Source organism: Tiliqua scincoides, chromosome 2, assembly GCF_035046505.1.
Source record: "Tiliqua scincoides isolate rTilSci1 chromosome 2, rTilSci1.hap2, whole genome shotgun sequence".
In the NCBI taxonomy this organism is placed as follows: Eukaryota; Metazoa; Chordata; class Lepidosauria; order Squamata; family Scincidae; genus Tiliqua; species Tiliqua scincoides.
In genome coordinates this window covers 102,395,823-102,416,757 of record NC_089822.1, presented here as the reverse complement: position 1 = coordinate 102,416,757, position 20,935 = coordinate 102,395,823, and the positions used below count along the sequence as shown (strand labels likewise).

The 20,935-nt window shown below is 44.2% G+C and overlaps 1 protein-coding gene across 1 annotated transcript; it reads left to right on the top strand.

Moving 5' to 3' along the window:
- Window positions 1–7,687: 7,687 nt before the first annotated feature.
- Window positions 7,688–19,101, top strand: PIANP (PILR alpha associated neural protein). Its single transcript, XM_066618105.1, has 5 exons — window positions 7,688–7,704; window positions 8,445–9,013; window positions 9,387–9,468; window positions 15,741–15,968; window positions 19,080–19,101. Exons 1-5 carry the CDS (start codon window positions 7,688–7,690, stop codon window positions 19,099–19,101), a joined length of 918 nt encoding a protein of 305 aa, XP_066474202.1.
- The last annotated feature ends 1,834 nt before the right edge of the window (window positions 19,102–20,935 follow it).

Below are 20,935 nucleotides of genomic sequence, written 5' to 3'. Positions count from 1 at the left end.
TGAAGTTTACCCAGAAACTGCAGTAAGTCTAGAACAGAGCTTTTTGAGTATTAATTGGGACCTGTTGTTGGGAATCTATCTTGCCAGTGCTGAAAGGGTTCCGCTGGCTTTTGGTTCATTTCCAAACACAGTTCAAAGGGCTGGTGCTTACCTTTAAAACTTTACTCAACTGGGGACTTGTGTACCTAGAGAAACACCTGCTCCAATCTCAAACTGCCCATGTCTTGCATTGGCTTTGGAAATCCTACTCCAGTTCCCCAGGTAAGGCAGGACTTGACTGAGGAGATTCCCTTCTGGTTGTGGCAACCAAGCTGTGGAATAATCTTTCCGGGGAGTCCTATCTGGCACCAACATTGTTGTTCATCCAGCACCAGGTGAAGACTCTTTATCCTTCAAGCCCTTTTAAATTGTTCTGTAAATCATTTTAATGATTACTTTAAACTGCTCTTTTTATTGTTTTGATTGCATGATGTGATGAGATTTTGTTGCGATTATACTCCTTTCTCCTCAACGTACTGTTGACAGGCAGTATAGAAATCTGTAAAATGATAATGATAATAGTGATGATAATAAAGTGGTACAGGAAGCTGGATTTAACTGGAAGTTTCTAAGGGCAGAGTTGTAAAGCTGGCAGACTAGATTATGGAATTACAGGATGGGGTTTCTCCTTTAATAACTGGTATTTCAGCAGTCCTAGACAGTATTGGAAAAGGAAAATCAAGTTTAAAAATTACAGTTTCATCAAAAATGTGATATTTCTTTTGAAGATGGGCAGCCCAATTCTAAAACTCCCCACATGGTGATGCAGCAGTGCCCACACGGCCTCTGCTGCATCACGCAGGGGAGTTTTGGCTGCTGGAGGTCTCTTTGAGGTAAGGGGACATTTGTCCCCTTGCCCCAGGGTCAGCCTCAACCACTGCTTTGGGTCAGTTTGGACTTAGGCTTGAGCTATCGCTGGTGCAAGTTTGAATGGATCAGTGCCTGTGGATCAGGCTGGGGAGGGGCTCGGGACTTGGCATGTGCTACAACTGCTGATCCTGGCTCCCCCTCCTGACCCCAATCTGCCCTCCCACTGCCCAGTTCAACCGCCTTCCCATCCAACTGTGGTTCAGGCTTACCTCAATCGACAGGTCCCTGTCAATCCACCAGCGCTTGCAAGAAGATTCCGGCCTTCCTTCTGGCATGCTGACAGCTTGCACTTCCCCAAAAGAGCTTTATGGCTGCTTTGCAGCAGTCTGCACTGGCAAAATGCACATTCCACTGCACACATTTTGGATAGGATTGGGTCATAGGATTATGGGTGTGAAAAATCTTAGAAACTATTAAAACCACCCCAGATGGATGTCATACAATACACAGGAAACAACATGAACCAATTTATTTTTTCTCTTTAAATCCCATCTCAAAATCCAGTTTTTCCAGATGCCTGTTCCTTTGTCCCCTGGTTTTCATCCTCAAGATAGTAATGAAGTCTTAAGTGTATGTAAATGCGCTTGCTCTTATTTGCCCCATTCTTACCCTTGCCCTTTCCATTCATTCCCCTGGCTTGTTCTTTCCTTAATGGAGATACTTGTAGGAAAGGAGATTTCCATTGATGTAGCCAGCGTGGGTGGCTGTTGCACAGCTGGGTGGGTTTCTGCATCTATGTTGTGATGCTCTCCAACCCCACTGAACTGTTTGCATGCCTCTTTTGATGTAGATGAGATGCACTTCCTCAGGAGTGTGGAACTAGAACTGGATCTGAGCCATTGTTTTTATTGTAAAAGCCCAGGAGACACTTGCAGGAACTGGTCATTTTTTTTTTCGGTTGTGCCACAAAACACGATGTACATTGATACGATTGTCACCTCAGGTGGCATGCTTATTGTCATTTTGAGGGTTTTGTGGAAAATGGTTGGGCAAGTGTCATGTGCAGTTATAGGATAATGCCTGTAATATTATTGGTGGCACAACACACTCTCCCCCCCCACTGCTGCTTGTGCCATTAAAGATTTATGTTAATAGGTTTTCACTTCTGTAGAGGTTGAGCACTTTTCTTGCTGTTCCACTTAAACTGGTGAGTCCTCATGTTTCCCTAAAACAAACGGAAAAAGAGGAGGGCTCTCCTCTCCCTAACAGCAGTGTGCTCCTCCACAGTTTCGTGAACCTTTCTCCCTCTTCTTGCTTTTTTACTTTAGGACTGGACTCCACCAATGTATGCATGTACCCACAGCCCTGAATGTGTGCAGGGTCAGGGGAGGAGGGGCTTCCAGGACAAATCCTGTTGTGTATGTGCAGTTCTGTGAACATGGGGAGATGAATTGTCTTCTTTGCTTTTTCTTTTTTCCAAGGTTGCACACTCCCATTTTCCATCACTGGAGTATATATCTATTATTATTATTATTATTATTATTATTATTATTATTATTATTATTATTATTATTATTATTAACAGTATTTATATACAGCTTTTCAACTAAGAAATGGCTCCCTGTCCCAAAAGGGCTCACAATCTAAAAAGATACAAATGAATACCAGCAGACAGCCACTAGAACAGACACTGCTGGGGTGAGGTGGGCCAGTTACTCTCCCCCTGCTAAAAAAAAGGAGCACCCACTTGAAAAAGTGCCTCTTACCCAATTAGCAGGGGATGATCTATTGGTTTCTTTCCCCCCCTCCCAAGCAATACTGGGGTTGTTCCCTGCACCTGAGTTGTACAGTCTCCCCTTTCCCACCCCAACACACAAAGTACAAGGCTTCCTCTCTGATCTATTGCATGTAGGAGGAACAAGATATCATGCTACCGGTGCGGGGTTGGAATTGGTGTTAGTAGAACACTAACAATGAAATCTGTTATGAAATCTTTCAGGAAGTAATACTTATTCTGACTATAATGGTATGCTGAAAGCTTTGGGAGTCTGCAATTGAGTTTAGGCCATGAAGAAGGCTGCTGATAAATTTTAAAAAAAATCGGAAGTGAGCTAGGAGGAGGATGAAAAGGTCTGTGTGCAAGCTGTATGAAAGAAGGCCAAAAGGACTGGGTAGATGGCTCACCTAGAGAGAAGAAGGAAGGATATTCAAGAGGATGTCAGAAAGAAGTGGGAGAGCAAATGTTCGCCCTGTTCAATGGGTTTTAACAACAGACGGGTGAGAGTTTAAAGCTAAGCATTGGGAGAGAAACCTGAGTTGAAGCAATGGAAAATAACTGCCCAGGGATGACGTAGTAGAATCTCCATACTTGGTGCACAAAATTCAAAGGGATATTGAAAAGCAACTATCAGGGAGAGGTTCGTATTCAGAAGAATAGCTGGTATTTATATAGCGCACTCCGAGTGTTAAAAAAATGCTTCAGGAATGCATAATCTCAGTAATCCTTACAACAGCCCTGCAAGTAGGCCAGTATTGGGCTGGGCGAGATGTTGCAGCCAAGGGGTGACTGCCATCAACAGCAGCAATCTCATGTCTCCTCTTTCTCTTATGCTGTTTAGGAATGCGTAGAGTGTAAGATGATGTCACTGCATTGCGAGTGTCCCTCTCCCTGCTTCACTATTAGCTACTGTTCAGGGGGTGGAGAAAAGAGAGGAAGCAATACATTTTGCATTCCTAAAACTTTGCACTGGCAAGAGAAGGCTGAGATGCAGGGCTGAGCAGGAGGAGATGCAGGCTGAAGCTTAGATTGCAGCTTGCCAAAAGCTGCCTTATGATTTTCTGGCAGAGGTGAGAGAACACTGTCCCAGCTCACACTCCTAGCCACTCTCTGGGTCAAACTAGGCATGTAATCAAATGTGTGCTATAGATTGCAGCATGCCTCCAGTGGCAAGTGCCTCTTTTCAGCAAAAATCAACTGTAGGAGCAAAGAGAGCAGCCCTGATCAGGACAGAAGGCTCTCTCTCGTCTTGCTGTCCAAAATTACCCCCTTAGGTGGCAATTTGCTCCTGAAGCAGCAATTTGAGGAAGTAGCCACTTCAAGGGCAAATTGCTGCTTTGGGAACGGCTGTTTCCAAAGCAAAAGGTTAGACTAAATTTGTCCCCAAATTCCTTCTAAATCTTCATCTGGAAAGGTATCTAACAGCCAAGTCCTAACCAACTTTTTAGCTCCAATGCATCCACAATGCAGCCCTGAGGTAGGGGTACATTTTCTTACCATGAGGAGGCCTGTGTAATTTTCCCCCTCCTGCAGGAGGCAGCGTGTGCCCTGTTGGCATGGCTTCTTTGGTGCTGGAAAGTTAGTTAGAATTGGGCTGTAAATCATGGTTGTACCCACATTACTCCCAACAGGTTCCTCTTTTGTTCCTCTTCCTTCCAGATCAATACTTTATCCACTACAAATTGCATTGCTAGTGAATCTGTTGCCTTATTTATTTTGCAATTTAAAAAACACACAAAAACCTCACACTGTCATCATTACCCCTCTTTTTTGCTTTTCACACCCCAAGAATCTGCTTCTTAGGCAATGCAACACTCTCAAGAAGTTATGCTCAGATGTGTGCCATGTATCCTGGTTTCCCTAGCCTACCCCTCCTTTCCACTGCAGGGTTTCAAATGCATGTTTGCAAGACTCTCAGTTTAAATACCATACATGTCTAATCATAACTGAATCATATTCTGTGAAAGTATGTTCAAAAGATTAAAGTAATAAAAGACTGCAATAAAAAAGCTGTTTAGCATGTTGTAAAAACGCACATGAGCTTTACCAGATTATAAAGTGAGAAGTGAATATACGGTACTTTCTAAATCAAAAATAAACTTGCACTGCACTTTGTAGTTTTTGTGAATATGACCATCTGTTCTAGTTATTTTTTATCTGCCATTTTATCTCTCCCTTTTCTGGTCCTTTTCTCTCTCTTCTGCACACATAGAAAAGATGGGGTGGGAGAGAGGGAGGGAGGACTCTCCTAGAGTAGGAAGTTAACCAGCAATGACTGTTGTTCCCTGCTTTCCAGAGAAGCTGAGGTTTGTCTTAACAGCTCCAGTGAACAAGTCAGCAAAATATTAGCACATTGATTTTTCTCTGCTAAGTTTCTGTTTGCTGCAGGACCTGTGTCAAGGCACACCATTGTCTAGCACAGGGGTGCCCAAACCCCAGCCCTAGGGCCACTTGTGGCCCTCAAGGACTCTCAATGCGGCCCTCAGGGAGCCCCAATGAGCTTCTGGCCCTCTGGAGATTTGTTGGAGCCCGCACTGGCCCAACACAACTGCTTTCAGCGTGAGGGTGACTGTTTGACCTCTTGCGTGAGAGGTGGGATGAGGGCTCCCTCCATTGCTTGCTGTTTCACATCTATGATGCAGTAGCGGCAGCAAAGAAAAGGCTAGCCTTGCTTTGTGCAAGGCCTTTTATAGGTTTTGAGGTATTGCAAGACCTTCATTCATTCATATAAGTTCATCTTTAATATATTCATTTATGTAAGCGTATGTAAATTTATTCAAATTTTAAATGTAAATTAATTCTTTTTTTGCCCCAGCCCCCCGACATAGTGTCAGAAAGATGATGTAGCCCTCCTGCCAAAAACTTTGGACACCCCTGGTCTAGCACATAAAGAAAGAGCCTAAGATTTCATTTGGAGGGTAGATATATGTGGAAGATATTATCTCCAGCCTGTGAAAAGACTGCAGAACCTGCAGCCCTAGCATCTTCACTACCTGTGGATAAACCAAACCTGGGTCATTTTCAGGATGCAGAGGCTGGAATATCTTTGAATTCTGCATTCATCATTCAAGGGTATTAGGGCCAACTGAGATACCATAGTGAGCAAGCTTTCAGGTTCATCAAATTGCTTCTCTGGGATGAAGGTTGAAAGCAAAAATGGGGATAGGGCAGAGGGAGTGCAAAAGCTGGGCTCAGTGAAAAAAACACCAGCCTTTCAAAAGAGTCTTCAGATGGTGCGCAAGAGGAGTTGTGTGGACGTAATTCAACCAGCCTCACATGGTGCAAGACCGATTTCAGGATGCATCTTTACCTAGTGCGCCACCTAAAAGTATCTCTTAATTTTCTCTTGACGTCTGCTCTCTGCAACAGATCCATGTGTCCTGAGTAGCACTGGAGTCAAATCCAAGAGATTTTTAGCACAACCTTATACATGTCTACTCAGAACAAAGTTCCACTGGGTTCAATGGCTTTACTCTCTGCTGGCTTTCTGAGGACTCTGGATTCTGATGGTCTTTGCTGCTGATAGGTGAACTACCCCAGGTCCTAACCCCATAGAATCAATGACTCCCTATCCACGGATTCAGTATCCACAGGGGTTTCTAGGAAACTAACCCTAGCAGATAATGATAATTGACTGTACCTTGGTTTTGGTGGTTTTTTTGCCCTTATTGTCACCATGACTTTTTGTGTATCCATATTGGGAGATTGAATTTGAGGAATATAGCACAAGCTGTATAATAATTAATAGTCCTAGTATACAAAATATAAGCCCAGTTGTAAGATCAGTACAGGTTGAGCCTCATTATTCTTGTGGGTTCTGTTCCAAGCACTCAAGTGGATGGCAAAAAATGCACTATAGCAAATCAATTTAAAAAACAAAGTTTCTTTGCTCTGGTTATTTAAAAATAGCATTGCTGACCTTTGTGATGTAAGATAAGAGTCCCTAAGAAGACAATCCATTAATCGGTCCTCCTCCAAGCACTTCACTCAGTCCCTCCCTTCACCAATGCAAAGTGATCACCTTTCTTTCACCTGCTCAGGGGAAAGGGAGGGGTCCGCTGGAGAGAGAATGACTGATGGATTGTTAGCCAGCTGCCCTCTCTCTCTCTCTCTCTCTCTCTCTCTCTCTCTCTCTCTCTCTCTCTCTCTCTCTCATTAAGGAGGCTATTGTTACTGTTCAGTTTTTTAAACTGATTTTAAAGGGTTGCATTTTTTCCTTTCTCCAGGGATCAGCATATTCCTTCCCATTTGCAGGGGCCATTCGTGTTGAGTCAAATCCATGTATAAAAAATCCGTGTATAAATAGGCTGGACCTGTACTGCAGCTTGCTATTTTTTAGGCAATATAGCCATAAGTACCCTTATGTTGTATGTGGGGAGGGAGAGAGACGGGGCAGTGATGGAGAGGACACGAGGGAATGTGAAAAAGTCATTTTAGCAAACCAGAAGGTAAATACTAAATATTTTATGGATACATGTTCTCACTCTAAATGCTTTACGGGTTTTGACTTCTTGAGCTGATTCATTCCCTTTCACTGTCTCCTGTTATCATTCTAATTTTATCCCTGTTCTTTTTCTTTCCTTGTCACCACACACAATGAAAGAAGTTCTCTGTATTAAATGGATTACATGCTCTATGCTATAAATAAATACAGGAATTAAGAGTCTGTTAACTTGTTTTAATGATAAGAATCAAAGACGCCAAGTTTTGCCCTGTGAGTTCCTGGGGGAGCAGTGTGTGATTGTGGCAGCAAGGCTCTCAAATGTATGCATATTCATTTTTCATTTATCTCTGAGTACACACACACTCGCATAAGCCAGGACATGTTTTCTCTGTGTGTCAGTCTGCAGTCTACTTGTGATCATAGCATATAGGCTGTTTACAAGACTCAGTGGAATGAAATGGAAGTTGCTTGTCACTGGGCAGCCGTACATCAGCTGTGCTGAAGGAATTTTGAAAGGCTTTAGGTAACGTGCAACTTACATCACTTTTTTATTCCTGGTTCTAGTGAGGAATATGAGACGGATTTCCTGCTGAGTGGAGAATCTGTTCCTTCTTGCTATGGAGACTAGTACCTGGTAGGTGCACACAGCTATTTTAGAAGGTATGACAGAAATACAGAAATGGGGAAGGGGCAGGACTGATTGTGGCACTTCAGCGGCTGCCTAAGGCAGCATGTTGGAGCAGGTAGAAGCAGGATTTGGTGCATGTTCAGCAACTGCAGCAGGTGTAACAAGGAAAGAGGGCCTGGCCCTATTGGGAGGCACCAAGCTTCGAATTTTGTACTGGCAATGGGTGGAAGTAAGAAATCCAATAGGACCAGAGCTAGCTATGGTACATGGATAGTGAGGAGCTCATCATTTCTCAAGGGGTCAGCACGTAATGAGAAGCATGAAACAAAAGGATCAAACTCCCAGCAAATGGGAGTGGCATGTTATGGAACCTGAGCAGGAGGACTGCAACTCTCTCCCACAGCTACTTACAGTTATAGCTACACCCAGCCAGAGCCTCTGTCGGTTCTAGGGGCTTAATGGGGATTGCTCTGCTGTTCCATCTCTTAGGTCATGCCAAGGCCTTTTGGTGCCTGAGATGGAATGTCCAAATAGCCCACTCCCCCACTCTCCCACAAATTAACATGGGGCACAATCTACCAAGAAGCTGACCTGTTAAAGTCTCATGGAAATGGCCCAAACTCACTGCCTGAAGTAGAGCTATTTTGCCTTACAGTAGTACTGCTCTGCCTGGTCTCCTTCAGCCTCTGCCAGTAGAGGATGCTCTACAGATGAGTAATACACGTCTCTCTCTTTCTCCTTCTCAGCAGTGTGATGCTCTCTCTGGTCTCCTGCTTCCGTTTACTACAACTCTGGCCCTTCCTCCTCCTGGCCTCAGCAGTTCCATCACCCAGCACTTGGTCTCTTCGCACGCGGGGTCCCCTGGTAGCACGACCACTCTGCAGCCATCGAAGCCCCTCAGCTGCCAGATCTGTTTGCATCTGGGACAAGAGTCCACCCCCAGAGAAGGGATCCCACCCCACTTCACTGCGCCAGCGGTCCCTGGCACCCAAAGGGGCTGAGCTGCGCACCGTGGTGCGACTAAGGCGACAAACCCAGGGGACCCGGCCTGCCACTCCATCTGGCTTTGAGGATGGCCTCTCCTCTTCACAATACCCCTGGGCCATAGTTTGGGGTCCCACGATATCAGTGGAAGATGGAGGAGATGCCAACTCAGCCAACCCAGGCTTCCCACCCCTGGGATACACCTTCGTTTCATCAAATGGAATGGCAACGGCACAACCTAACTCCCACTCACTGCTACACAATGAAGGGCTCAACCTGCGCCAAACGCCAGCCACTTTAAGGCCCTTCCTCTTTGGACCCCGGGGAGAAGGTAACACTCACCTGCTTCCCCCCTATTCCTTTAAAAGGGACTAGGATTGCTAATATTTTTTCTGTTCAGGCTTTCATGTGCCTTTAATTGTTTGAATGACCAGCTGATATTAGGTTGGTGAAATTTTTCTTACAACTGCATACTTCACCTGCTAGATTTCTGTGTCTCTAGTCTTTGGAGACTGAAGGTTGCCAACATGTAACATACCTGGTGCGTACATAACAGGTGCGTACCTGTTAACGCTGTATAGGAGCCCAAGAGGGGAAAAAATTGGCAACCCTACTGGGATTTTATAGCTTGTCCTATTCCTACAAACCTGGTCAGAAGCTGCACAACATTCTCACTGGTTCTCCCTGCCTTTTGTCTCTTCCAGGAGTGGACCCTCAATTGTACGTTACCGTTACTATCTCGGTCATTATCGTCCTAGTTGCCATGGGGATAATACTCAAATTCTGGTGAGTAGACTTTAGGTACATGCAAAGTATTCCACATCCCATCTGGAATCAAGGAAGGGCTATAGGATGTGGAGATGGCACTGGGGTTTGTCCCAATTGAGGATAATGAATTCATACGTACTAGTAATCCAGGGACAGCCAAAATGTGTTATTGGGGCATTTCTATTTTCCAGAAAGTTGTTGTTAAGAATAAAAATGATCCAAGTTTTGTTGTACCTCCCACAAGTGATCAGGATCCATAAATAAAGTTGTGCTATCCAGCATTAAGGGCTTCACATGCAATCAGGGGTAGGAGTAAATATTCATACAGTATGTGCATGAGATACAGTACACAAAATTAAAAGGAGGAATGTATTATTAAAATGAATAATTTTTATTTCTTAGTTTGCCTTCTGAAATGTGGAAAACTTTTCTTTGCAAGTGAAACTGAGGAAATTTCTATCACATTTTTATTATCTGGGTAGGAGGACCACATAAAATTCCCACATGTTCACCTGTTGATCAGCCCCGTCCTCATCATTGTAAATGTAAAAGCTCTGGATTGCCCTTTCTTTCTTTAGAGAAGAACTAAAGGTCAAAACGCATTTGGCAACTTTTAAGCAATTAGCTTTTTCTGTTGCACATGGATGTCTTTCACCTTACCAAACTTTTGCTGCAATTCTATATATGCTTATCTGAAAGTAAGCCCCACTGAATACAGTGGGACTTACTACTTATTAAACATGTATAGGATTGCACTTTCAGTGCATTCAGATCCACATATATCAGTGTTTCTCAACCAGTGGTATAGATACCACCAGTGGTAGTTGAGGTGGTGTCTGGTGGTATGTAGTGATCCCTGAACACCTGCCGCCCAGCAGTGAGACCAGCAACACGACACGACAGACAGTGGTATGAAGCTTAGCTCAGTGGACAGTGCTCCAAAGCATGCTTTTCCATGCTCAAAAAAGCCCTCCGTCCACCCTTACTGGTGTTTGTCGCATCACATCTGGCCTTTCAGCCCAGAAGTAATTGGACATCATCACCAGTTAACTTCCAGTGAAACTTCCAATAGGTGGGCTAAGTGAAGTAGTACACCGGAGGACAAACGTTGAGAAAAGCTGACACATATAATTATGCCACTATATGGATATATTTTGATAACCGTATAATGCATAGATACCATTATACATTTGTATGGCTGCATTTTTTTTTAACTTTTAACAGGATTATTGGGAATTATATAATAAATTGTGAAATGTCTGGATTATATTGGAAAAGGTTTTAATTCTGCCAGTTTGCATCAAAAGCTAGTTGTGTGTAATGCCAATTGGTCAGTGCTGCGATATCTCCAAGACACCTGTCTCTGAAGCAGTTTCCCACCTGTTTTTAAAACCTGTTTTCCTTTGACTACAATGGAAGCTGAATGAACAAACAGATAAATGTATCTGTATCTATTTAAAAAAAAAATCAAATATTGTAAAAGGCAGGCAAAGAGCCCGATCCTAGGCATGTCTACTCAGAAGTAAGTCCCATTAGAGTCAATGGGGCTTACTCCCAGGAAAGGGTGGATAGGATTGGGCTGTGATTCAAGCATGACTGGCAAAATGGCAAGACTGCTGGCTGGACCAGTTTGCTTTGATAGAAGGTACATCTTGATAGAATGTACATCTACCATGCAAACTGTGAAGCTGTGAAGAAAATGGGATTCATACTTCAGGTGAAGAACTCACTGTGTCTTTTTTTCGGCCCAATCCTATTGAGCTGGTACACCAGTGGAACACGTGTTTGGCCGGTGCGTGCTATCACAAAAGTGTTGTAAAGTGTTTTTGTGATAGCCTGAAGGCCAGGAGCAACAGCAGGAAGGCTGAAGCCTTCCCGTTGGCACTGACACCCATAGGACGAAGTCAGTCCTGTGCAGGGGTGGGAAAAGGGTGGAGAAGGGCATGGAAGGGGTGGAACTGGTTAGGGAATGGCAGCAATGGGGTGGGTGTGGGTGAATTGGACCGGGGAGAGGGTGAGATAGGCAGCACTAACATATCCTATTCCTCTTCCTGGGCCTGATCCCCTGATATAGATAAACTTAAGTCCAACTTGATCTATTGCAGCTGCTGGGGCTTACCTTGGGCATGGGGACAAATGTCCCCTTACCTGAGTAAACCTCCAGCAGCTGAAATTCCCTCATGGAATGCAGTGGAGGCCATGCTGGCTCTGCTGCATCACCACACAGGAATTTATTTAGGATTGGGCGGTTTATTAAACCAGTCTTCACCTTTAAAACCATCTGCTTCTTCCTTAGGCACCAAAGCAAGTTGCAGGCGGTTTGGGCTATTCAGTTGTCATAGTGCAAGTTCTGTTGATGCAATTATTTCTCAGACACATTGATTTTTTTTCCTTCAGTTTGTTATATATTTAGAACTCAATTTGTTGAAGCATTAGCACTCACATTAAGTACTGACATTGCTTTAAATGTCATTCTTATGACTTGTCATTATCTCTGTCTGATACTCACTGGCAAGAGAAAAGACCCTGTCCTTGTTCTGGCACACTTAACACCACCATTTGTGAGGAAATACATTTTTCTGGTTGGTTAATGGTTTGGTTTTGTGCACCAAACATATTCTAGGCTTCCTCGAGCACCAGGGATGCAAAATCCCACCTTTATGTCTTGCTATCCTTTCCTTTTTGCAAAAGTAGAGAGATAGGCTCATGCTAGAGAAAGCAACTGCATGCTTCCAAAGAACTAAAGATGAGGAAACGGAAAATAAAGGTTCATGAAATGGTGAGGCACTTACTGTAGAGAAAGGAGTTGTCTGCCTAGAACTAGGCAGTTTTTGCTTGTTAAAGGGTTAAGCTTAGATGATCTCACAAACGTGCCCATTTGAGACAAATGCCAGTCTCACACACTCAGCCTCTAAATTTAAAACATGAAATATACATTATAAAGGTCACAAAATGGCACAGGCATAGGTTACTATTCTTATTAAAATTTATGAAATGCCTTTTCTCTTCAAAATACACAAATCATTGTTAAGCAAATGTAAAAAAAAAAAAACACGAGGAAGGGAAATAGAACTCTGTTGCCACAGTAACACAAACATTAAAACCCAAGGAAAGTTTTCTGAATCAATCAAATTTTAATAAAAACAAAGGAGAAAAACTCTCTGAAGATTTTGGGAGGCATCCCTGGACAGGGAGTTCCAAAATGCCAGAACCACTGCTGTTATGCTCTGATCTAAGTGCCTATCAATTTCATCTCTGAAAACAAGGGGGCCAAAACATCCTCTTCTCACCACAGAGGAGAATATGTGGCAGAAGGAACTCCTTCACATGCATACTCCTTCAGCACTAAGTCTGAAGAGGACGTTCACTCTTCACTAATGATGTCAGTGGTTCTGTCTGTTAGGCGCCTAAACTGTGCACCTGTGCCCTGTATCCAGTATCACAGTACAGGTATGTGCCACTTAACAACAGGGATATGTTCTCCAATCCCTGTTGTTATGTGATTAGGTTGTTAAGCAAACATTTGGTCCAATCTTGTTCCTTTGTTGTGTAAACAGACACTGCCAGAAAGGAGCTGGCTGTACAGGCTACTGGAGAGAGATTGCCTCTTCTTTGCATTAATGGCCTCTTTGTTGTGTAAACAGACAATCTGCTGCAGGCTATGGCAGTCCTGACTGCCTCATTAAGAGTATCTTTGTTGTGCTTTGACCACCTTCATATATGTGATCCATTGTTAAGTTGAAGGTTGTTAAGTTGCGGGTGTCTATAATTGTATACAGTGGGACGATGCTATGTGGGATGATGGTATGTTTGTCTGAGCAGGAAAAATCGTCTAGTAGTGTTTCACCTCAACATGAAGTCCAATTCTCCTTACTTATCATGGTCCAGGGGCTCTGGGTTGCTCTGTCCACAAGGGGTATATTCTTTGAAGAAAAACTGTGCCAGAACCAGGTTAGGAGACACCTCTCACTTCCCCACTTGAGTCAGACTTTCTCCTTCCTTTGCTGTGGAGGTTCATAACCTAGACTACAGCCAGTTTAGTCCTCTTATCATGGGCTGGGTGAGAAGAAAGCATAAAATATAATGAAGACTGTCTTTAGCCATTTTCAGGGGAAATTGTGCCAATTGAGGCCTATACAGCCCTTTGCAACCCTCCCGCCACTTATCCAAAGTGTGAAGAAGCAGCATGAGAGAGCTTAGCTCCTGATCCGTGACACTCCTTTTTTCTTACTTCTGTCCTTTTGTTTCCTCTTCCTGAGCAAACATGCCCTCCCCCCTTTTTGCACTTTGCTCCATTCTGCCTTTGTTGCTGGACTGTCCTCTGGGACCCAACAGGCAGTGCTGGTCTTAGGTCTATGTGGTCTATGTTGTGACATTGAGCCCCGCTCTCTCAGGGACCCCACTGGGGCAGTGAGTGGATCTCCCACTGCTTCAGCCAGCATCTAGCAGACTGTGAGGCGAGTGGAGTGTGGGCTTACTTGCCCTCCCCCAGGACTGTTTGGCCTGAAATGGGCCTCCCAGAAGTAGTTGGTGGTGACGTTATGTCACCGCCAACTATTTCTGGGTTGCGTGCTTTGCATGCAGCCCCACAAGCATCTGGCTTGCCATGGCTGCAGTTGCCACAGCTGCCTGGTGAGTAGGGGCCTTGCGCGAGCACCCTGCTTTGGGCCCCACCAGTCCTGAGGCCAGCCTGCCAACAGGAATCCCAGAGTGCTAACCAGTGGTGGCATCTCAGGTAAAAACACCACCGCCCTTCCCTAAGTGAGGAATAGAGCTCTACAACAGAATAAAGGGAACTGCCCGTCTCACAGAGTGAGAAAGAGGAATTGGCTCCTAGATGCCTCTTTCCGTCTTCAGCCTTCTCATAGCTCAAGATACTAGAAATGCAACAAACCCGTGATGCTGTCCCAAAGCTGGAGGCAAACAGGGAAGAGGGCAAGTTCCCTCCTTGAGGGGCTAGGACCCAGAAGAAAGTGCTCCTTCTCCCAAACCTCTTGCTGGACCCAAGACCCTCTCTAGCCTGTCTCAAGAGCTTTGAGGAACTGGAACTTTTGAAGGGGTGAGTCAGGCAATTAATATTCTGTACAACAGAGCTTTCTCCTTGCAGACAATCTTCTAGAAACCCTGAATTACGTAGACAGAATCATGGCTGCTGTGGTGCTCCTATAATGACCTTTGTTCCTATAATGAGCCACTCTCGACAGCATAATTACTAACTTCAGCCAGGTTAAACGGTGTCAGCTCTTCAGAGAACATATGGCTTAACTGACAATAGATCTGTTTGAGAAGTTCAAAAGGAAGGTCCTACCACCTATCCACAAACAAGCTTCCAAGGCATTTAAGAATGTCAGTTTCATTCACCAGCCATGTAGCTGCCCCCAGAGTCACATCATCATGCAAGCTAATGATAATCATAATTCCAGAGTTTAATCAACTTAGAACAGCTCTACATGCCCCTCCCCTCCAATATGAAAAATGCAGAGCAGTCTACTCTCTGCTCTTCTTAGTCCACAAGGTGAACATGGAGGCAAGAGGCATACTGAATGGTTGAAGATTTCTAACATAAAAACAAAATGTTAGGCTAGATGCAATGTTAGGTTGTCTCATAGGGGACAATCTTCCAGTGCCATAAGCATGTACTCCAGGATAGCAAAGCTTATTTGGAGTTGCAGTTTAGGTAGCACCCAACTGTTCTTAGTTTCTCACAGAAGTGCAAGAGAAACCCAAGTAAGGAACTGAAGTTGTCATACTCTTGCATCCTACAGTAAGCTTTGGGTCACTCAGCATAGCTCCTTCAACTAGCTTATCTGCCAGTCTCAGTATTTTCTCACATGGACCTAGTGGGTCACTGTGCATTAGGGGAGTTAATTAGACTAATGAGGATTAGGGGAATTCTACCCTTTGCATGGCTACATCAAGAGAAACTGTTGATGAGAGGTGTCTCCTAATGTGGTTTTGGTCAGTTCCTTTTTCAAAGTGCCTCTTCTTAATGGACAGATTAAAAAGCATCCCAGAGTCCTGAACCACTGTTGGGCAAACAATTTGAAGGAGCATTCATGGTAAAGAAATCTGTATAGGTGGAAATTTCATTTCCCTAGCAACTAGAATTATAGCTTAAGGGCTGGGAAAATACATCCTTACAACAGGAGGATCCTATTATACAACATCCTTATCACCTGGAGGAAAGATATTTGACCCCTGAAGCAACTAAGTAATTAATATGTAATAGATATTCCTCTGGGCAAGCCATCATGACCATGGTTCCACCACCATCACTCTTCTCCCTACAGCTGGGACCGTAACCAGAAGCGCCGCCGCCACTCTAGCCAGCAAAGTGGGTTGCAGCAGCAGGGTAGTCAACAGGCCTTCACAGATCTGTCGCCTACCACAGTCAGCATCCTGGGACCATATGGGGATTCACAGGCTCCTACACCAGAGATGGCAGAGACTGGACAGGTGTTGGAAGGTACTGAGAAGCTGGAGGGAGTAGGGAAGACCAGTGTCTTCCAGCTCAACAGGTAAGTGACACAGATATGGAAATCTGTATGGGAATGGTTGGAGGAAGAGGTAAAGGAAAAAGAACATAAAAGCAGATGCAGGATATCAAACAGATTTAAACAGCAGCTTAACTGCACTACAGGTTTCTACCATAGTTGGTTAATTCATGGATGAAGACAGATTAATGCTATGAGTCCGTGATTTTAGAACTGCTGCTGTCCATTTGGTGAATTCAGTCCAGGTATCTTTGAACATGATGCTTCAGTGGAAGAAACGTCACCTTTTCCCAGTACCAGAAGTGCTATATGTTTTGTACTTGGGGAAAATGCAATTCTTTCCTTAAAGGACACAAGTATCACAACCAGAGTGTAGATTGTGGCTTTGTATGTATCACAAGCACCCTTTGAATTTTGCCTATGTTATAGCAGTGATGAGTAGCAGCCCATTCATGACCATGAATTTTAAAATGTTTTGTTTTTGCAGCTTTATGGGTTGAAAGATCCCCAGCTATGCCATGTTAGCGTTACAGTGCCCACTTGACCTTTAAAAGAAGAGCATTGTGCATGAAGGCCTCCAAAAGGACAAGGAGATTAAGAGCTTTGTCACTGAACATGCAGTGTGCCCCAACTTCACTGTGGCTGCCAGCCTGCATACACCAACATTAATTAGCACAATATCATCAATAGGAATTGGTACAGTGGGATTGCAGGGTTGGGTGGAGAAGAAAGTCATGCTTCAGAGAGTAGAAGTACAGGTCCAGCCTTGTTATACACAGATTTTTTTATACACAGATTTGACTCAACGAGAATGGCCCCTGCAAATGAGAAGGAATGTGCGATCCCTGGAGAAGGGGAAAAATGCACCCCTTTAAAATCACAGTTTAAAAAATTGCTTTTTATTGTTGCAGAGATCATGCAAGAGATTACAGGTATAAGCTAAGTATCCACAGATTCTTTCTCAAAGCTGATGAGAAGGGCTCTTTAAATTAAAGGAAAACAGTCAGCTGACAATCCATCAATCCAGTGATTTTCAACCTTTTTCATCTCATGGCACACTGACAAGGCACTAAAATGGGTCAAGGCACACCACCAGGTTTTTGTCAATTGACAAGGCACACCATGCTGCCAGTGGGGGCTCACATCTCCCATTGGCCCTATTAATAAATGACCTTCCCCCAAATTCCTGTGGCACACCTGTAGACCACTCGCGGCACACCAGTGTGCCACGGCACAGTGGTTGAAAATGGCTGCATCAATCATTCTCTCTGCAGGCTTCGCTCCTCCCTTCACCCTGAGCATGTGAAAGAAGGTTAAATGGCATCGATTATCACCTTCTCCATTCTTTCCCCCTTGCTGGGGCTCCTGGTGAAGGGAGGGATTGCTGTCTCTAGTGAAGCCTAAGCGCTTGAAAAGAGACCGATTGCCTCTGTGTGCATTACAAAGGTCAGCAAGGCTGTTTTTAAATCACAGACTTAAGAGGAAAGAGACTTTGGGTTCACACTTGTGTGAAAAAAGAACTAGATGGGGGCACACTATCTGCATCTGGTCCCACGCCCCCCCCGGCCCGATCTGCCCAGTGCCCCCTCCGCCTTCTACACCTTCTCGCTACCCTCTCCCACCCCTTGCATAGGCCTGCCCAGGCCAGCACAAATGTACCCCATCTGGGTGTTGGTTCGGCACTGCTAGGCTAGTGCATGTCCTCATGCAAAGCACATAAAGTACTTTGTAACTACTTGGGAACTGGCGCAAGCTACTTGTGCCAGCTGGGGGGGGGGGTAGGATTTTGCTGTTAGCCTCTAAAGCAGCTACAGGTGTGCCCCGGTATCCACGGGGGTTCTGTTTTGGACCCCCCCCCCCCACAGTTAAACAAAACTGCAGATACCAGGGAATGCCCTTCCCACTCTCTGAAGGCATGGGGAGCTTTGCTCCCCTCACCTCCAGAGGGTCTTCTGAGCCCAGCAGAGGCCTTGCATGTCTGCCCGCAGTCTCTGCTGGCTCAGACTGACTCTTACAGTCAAAAAAGTTATGTTTTTAATGCTTCATAAGGCATTAGGAGGCCCAGGGAAGCCCTTAGAGTCTGAGCCTGGCAGAGGCTGCAGGAGGATGTGTGCACAGCCTCTGCTGGGCTCAGAAGACCCTTAGGAGCCTCTGCTGGGCTCAGAAGACCCGTGGGGGGGAGCTTGCAGGGGGGCCCACGGACCCGACCTGTGTATTTTCAACCTTTTTCATCTCATGGCACACTGAGAAGGCAAAATTTTCAAAGCAAATTGACAAGGCACACCACACTGCCAGCTGGATCTCACATTCCCCAAGGACCCTACTAGTATATGACCCTCCCCCAAACTCCTGTGGCTCACTTGAAGACCATTTATAGCACACTAATGTGCTGCAGCACAGTAGTTGAAAATCACTGCTCTAAAGCTTCAAAAGTAACATGAAACTTTAAAGTCACAGTCCTGGAGTGCAAAATGTTTTAACTCATCAGCATTCAGATCATGGGTTAGATTCTGTAGGTACCTATGAGACATGCACAATCACATTCTGGCCATAATACCAATAGTGAGTAATCCAGGTGAATAATTGTATTTTTTTCAGGTACAGTGTGTACTGTGGAGGAATGGGGGGGGGAGCATCTAGTTCTAGGAAAAAGTTTATTTAAACAGCTTAATGTATGTAAGATGGCAACCTAAAACTAGCTTTGATTAATCAATACAGATCAGATTTAACTGGCAGGGCCAATGAGGGCTGCAGATATTTATGCTATGAAGTGATTCTAGATGTGGTATCTTGCTGTAAAAGGAAATGAAAGAATGACCTTTTAACAAGAAATTGCCACTTTGACTTATTTGATTTTCAGTTTTCATGTCTTCTGTATCTCAAAAAGACATCTAGACTGACATTTTAATAATATGCAAATATATTTAAATTTAATCAGTTCATTAGTTAAAGGGCAGGTCATTAATCAACTACAAACGAAGTTGACACTCCTCACAAAAGTGATCTGTGGGAAAGGCATTTTGATACAGTGAAGTAGGTACTGTGGAGATCAGATGGAGCAGTTCTACCCTTATCTCTGAACACAGGAAGAGTTTTCATGTCTGTCTCCTCCCTCTCCTCTTGGTTTTTTCCCAGGATCCCACTGGTAAACCTGTGACAGCACTGGAAGCAGCAGACCTGGCTCCTTGTGACAGGACCAAACACTGAGTCTCCAGGGGAATCCCAGAGAACTGGCAACTCTACCTTTGCCCCGTCATCCTGCGAGTGTGGTACTGCCACTCCTGACACAGCAGATGTCTTGTAGATCCCTTTGTGTCATGACTTTCCATCTTCATTGCAGACCCAGTTAAACCAAGGATGTGCTCAGGCACCTGTCACGCTGGTCCCTTGCTGCAGGGGAAGCAACTGGGGAAGTCTCATGGGTGCAAAGGCTTGGAGACAGGACTAGGGGACAAGAGCTGTTAGCATCATAGTCTCGTATGAAGAAAAATCTCCTTTGTACCTCCCAAACACACACTCGTATACAAATGTGCACTTTGATTTTTATGAGTAAGCATGCTTGCTAGTGGGCCACAACTCCAAGCCCTTTCTTCTTCATGTGATTTGAAGTGTCTTCCAGGGAGCCAGAGCTCAGCATCACTTTTCCTGTATGGTGAAGACACTTCTGCATGGGGGGGGATGGGCGTATCTGGTGGGAAGGAGGTGGGGAGGGGAGAAAACTAGACATCTAGCACTAGCAGGAAGCTGTCATGTCTCCTACCCAGTCTTCCAAACCATATTTGTTTGAGATTTATGCTTGCATTTCCACACACGCAAAGCTAATGAATCAGAGATACATTTCTCTCTCCTTTCCCCTCATATCATGCCCCCCGCCAGTCTCCCATGGCATCTTTTTATCCCTCTTTCGGCAGTTCCTCCACCCCTACACACTAGTTCATGCTGAAGAGCTGGTTCCTGTGTTATTAAATCCAATGTGGTCTTTATTCAATGAGATTTTGAGATATATTTTATTAAGATTTTTTTGAAATAATAAAATATGCTAATGCAAAAGAAGAGATAGAAGCCTTAACTCATCACAGCAGTTAATACAATGAGAGAGCATCAAAACCTCACTGTCTTTAAAAATTCTCCAGGCTTCTTTTACAGCGCAATCCTAGGCATCTCTACTAAGAAGTAAGCCCCATTGAGATCAATAAGGCTTACTCACAGGTAAGTGTGTTTAGGATTGTAGCCTTAAACATTCATTCAAATTTGGTCTGGGCACCTATTTCCAACTTTTTTCTATCAATCATTTTACAGCAATTAAGAGTTTGCAGTTTTTGTGGGCTTTGCAAGGACCCCAGACCAGGAAAAGTTTTATCTGGCCTTAAGTTAGCCTGTCCTGCCAGCATGAAGCGGATATGCAACATGTGCCTAAGCATTTTGACTCTGCAGAAAGCCCCACTGAGGCTTTCACTGAGGTGAATGGGACTTAATAGCTACTTTCTTTTGGCAAGCTCAGAGGGCATATAGCAGGTAAATGGGAGACTGCAATCTATTATTATTGGAATAACTGAGAACCTTTTCCTAAAGCATTCAATCCTCCATCAGTATGGAATAAATCCATACTGGAGTGCAAAGATTTTGTATTCTTTTATGTCGTGCAGAATACTTATCTTGAATAGAATTGCTCCTGCTCTTACACAATTTGGAGCATGTTAAAAAAAATGCTATCTTTTTTTTTTTTAAAGACTGTTTTAAGGACTGTCACCTTGGCTAAGCTTAATTATGTAAAATGATAATTAAGCATTTTGCTTATTTGAATTTCTGGTGCTCAGAGAAGGAAGGAACTGGGGATACAGTGATGGAGAGATCAAGCCCCACTTATGAGAACATCTTGCAACAAGATTAGCAAAATATTCCATATTGTAGGTTAGCTCACAGCAATTGCTAAGGAACTGAGGAGAGGAAAAGGCACAGAAGAAGAATTTAGGACTAGCATAGAAGAGCTT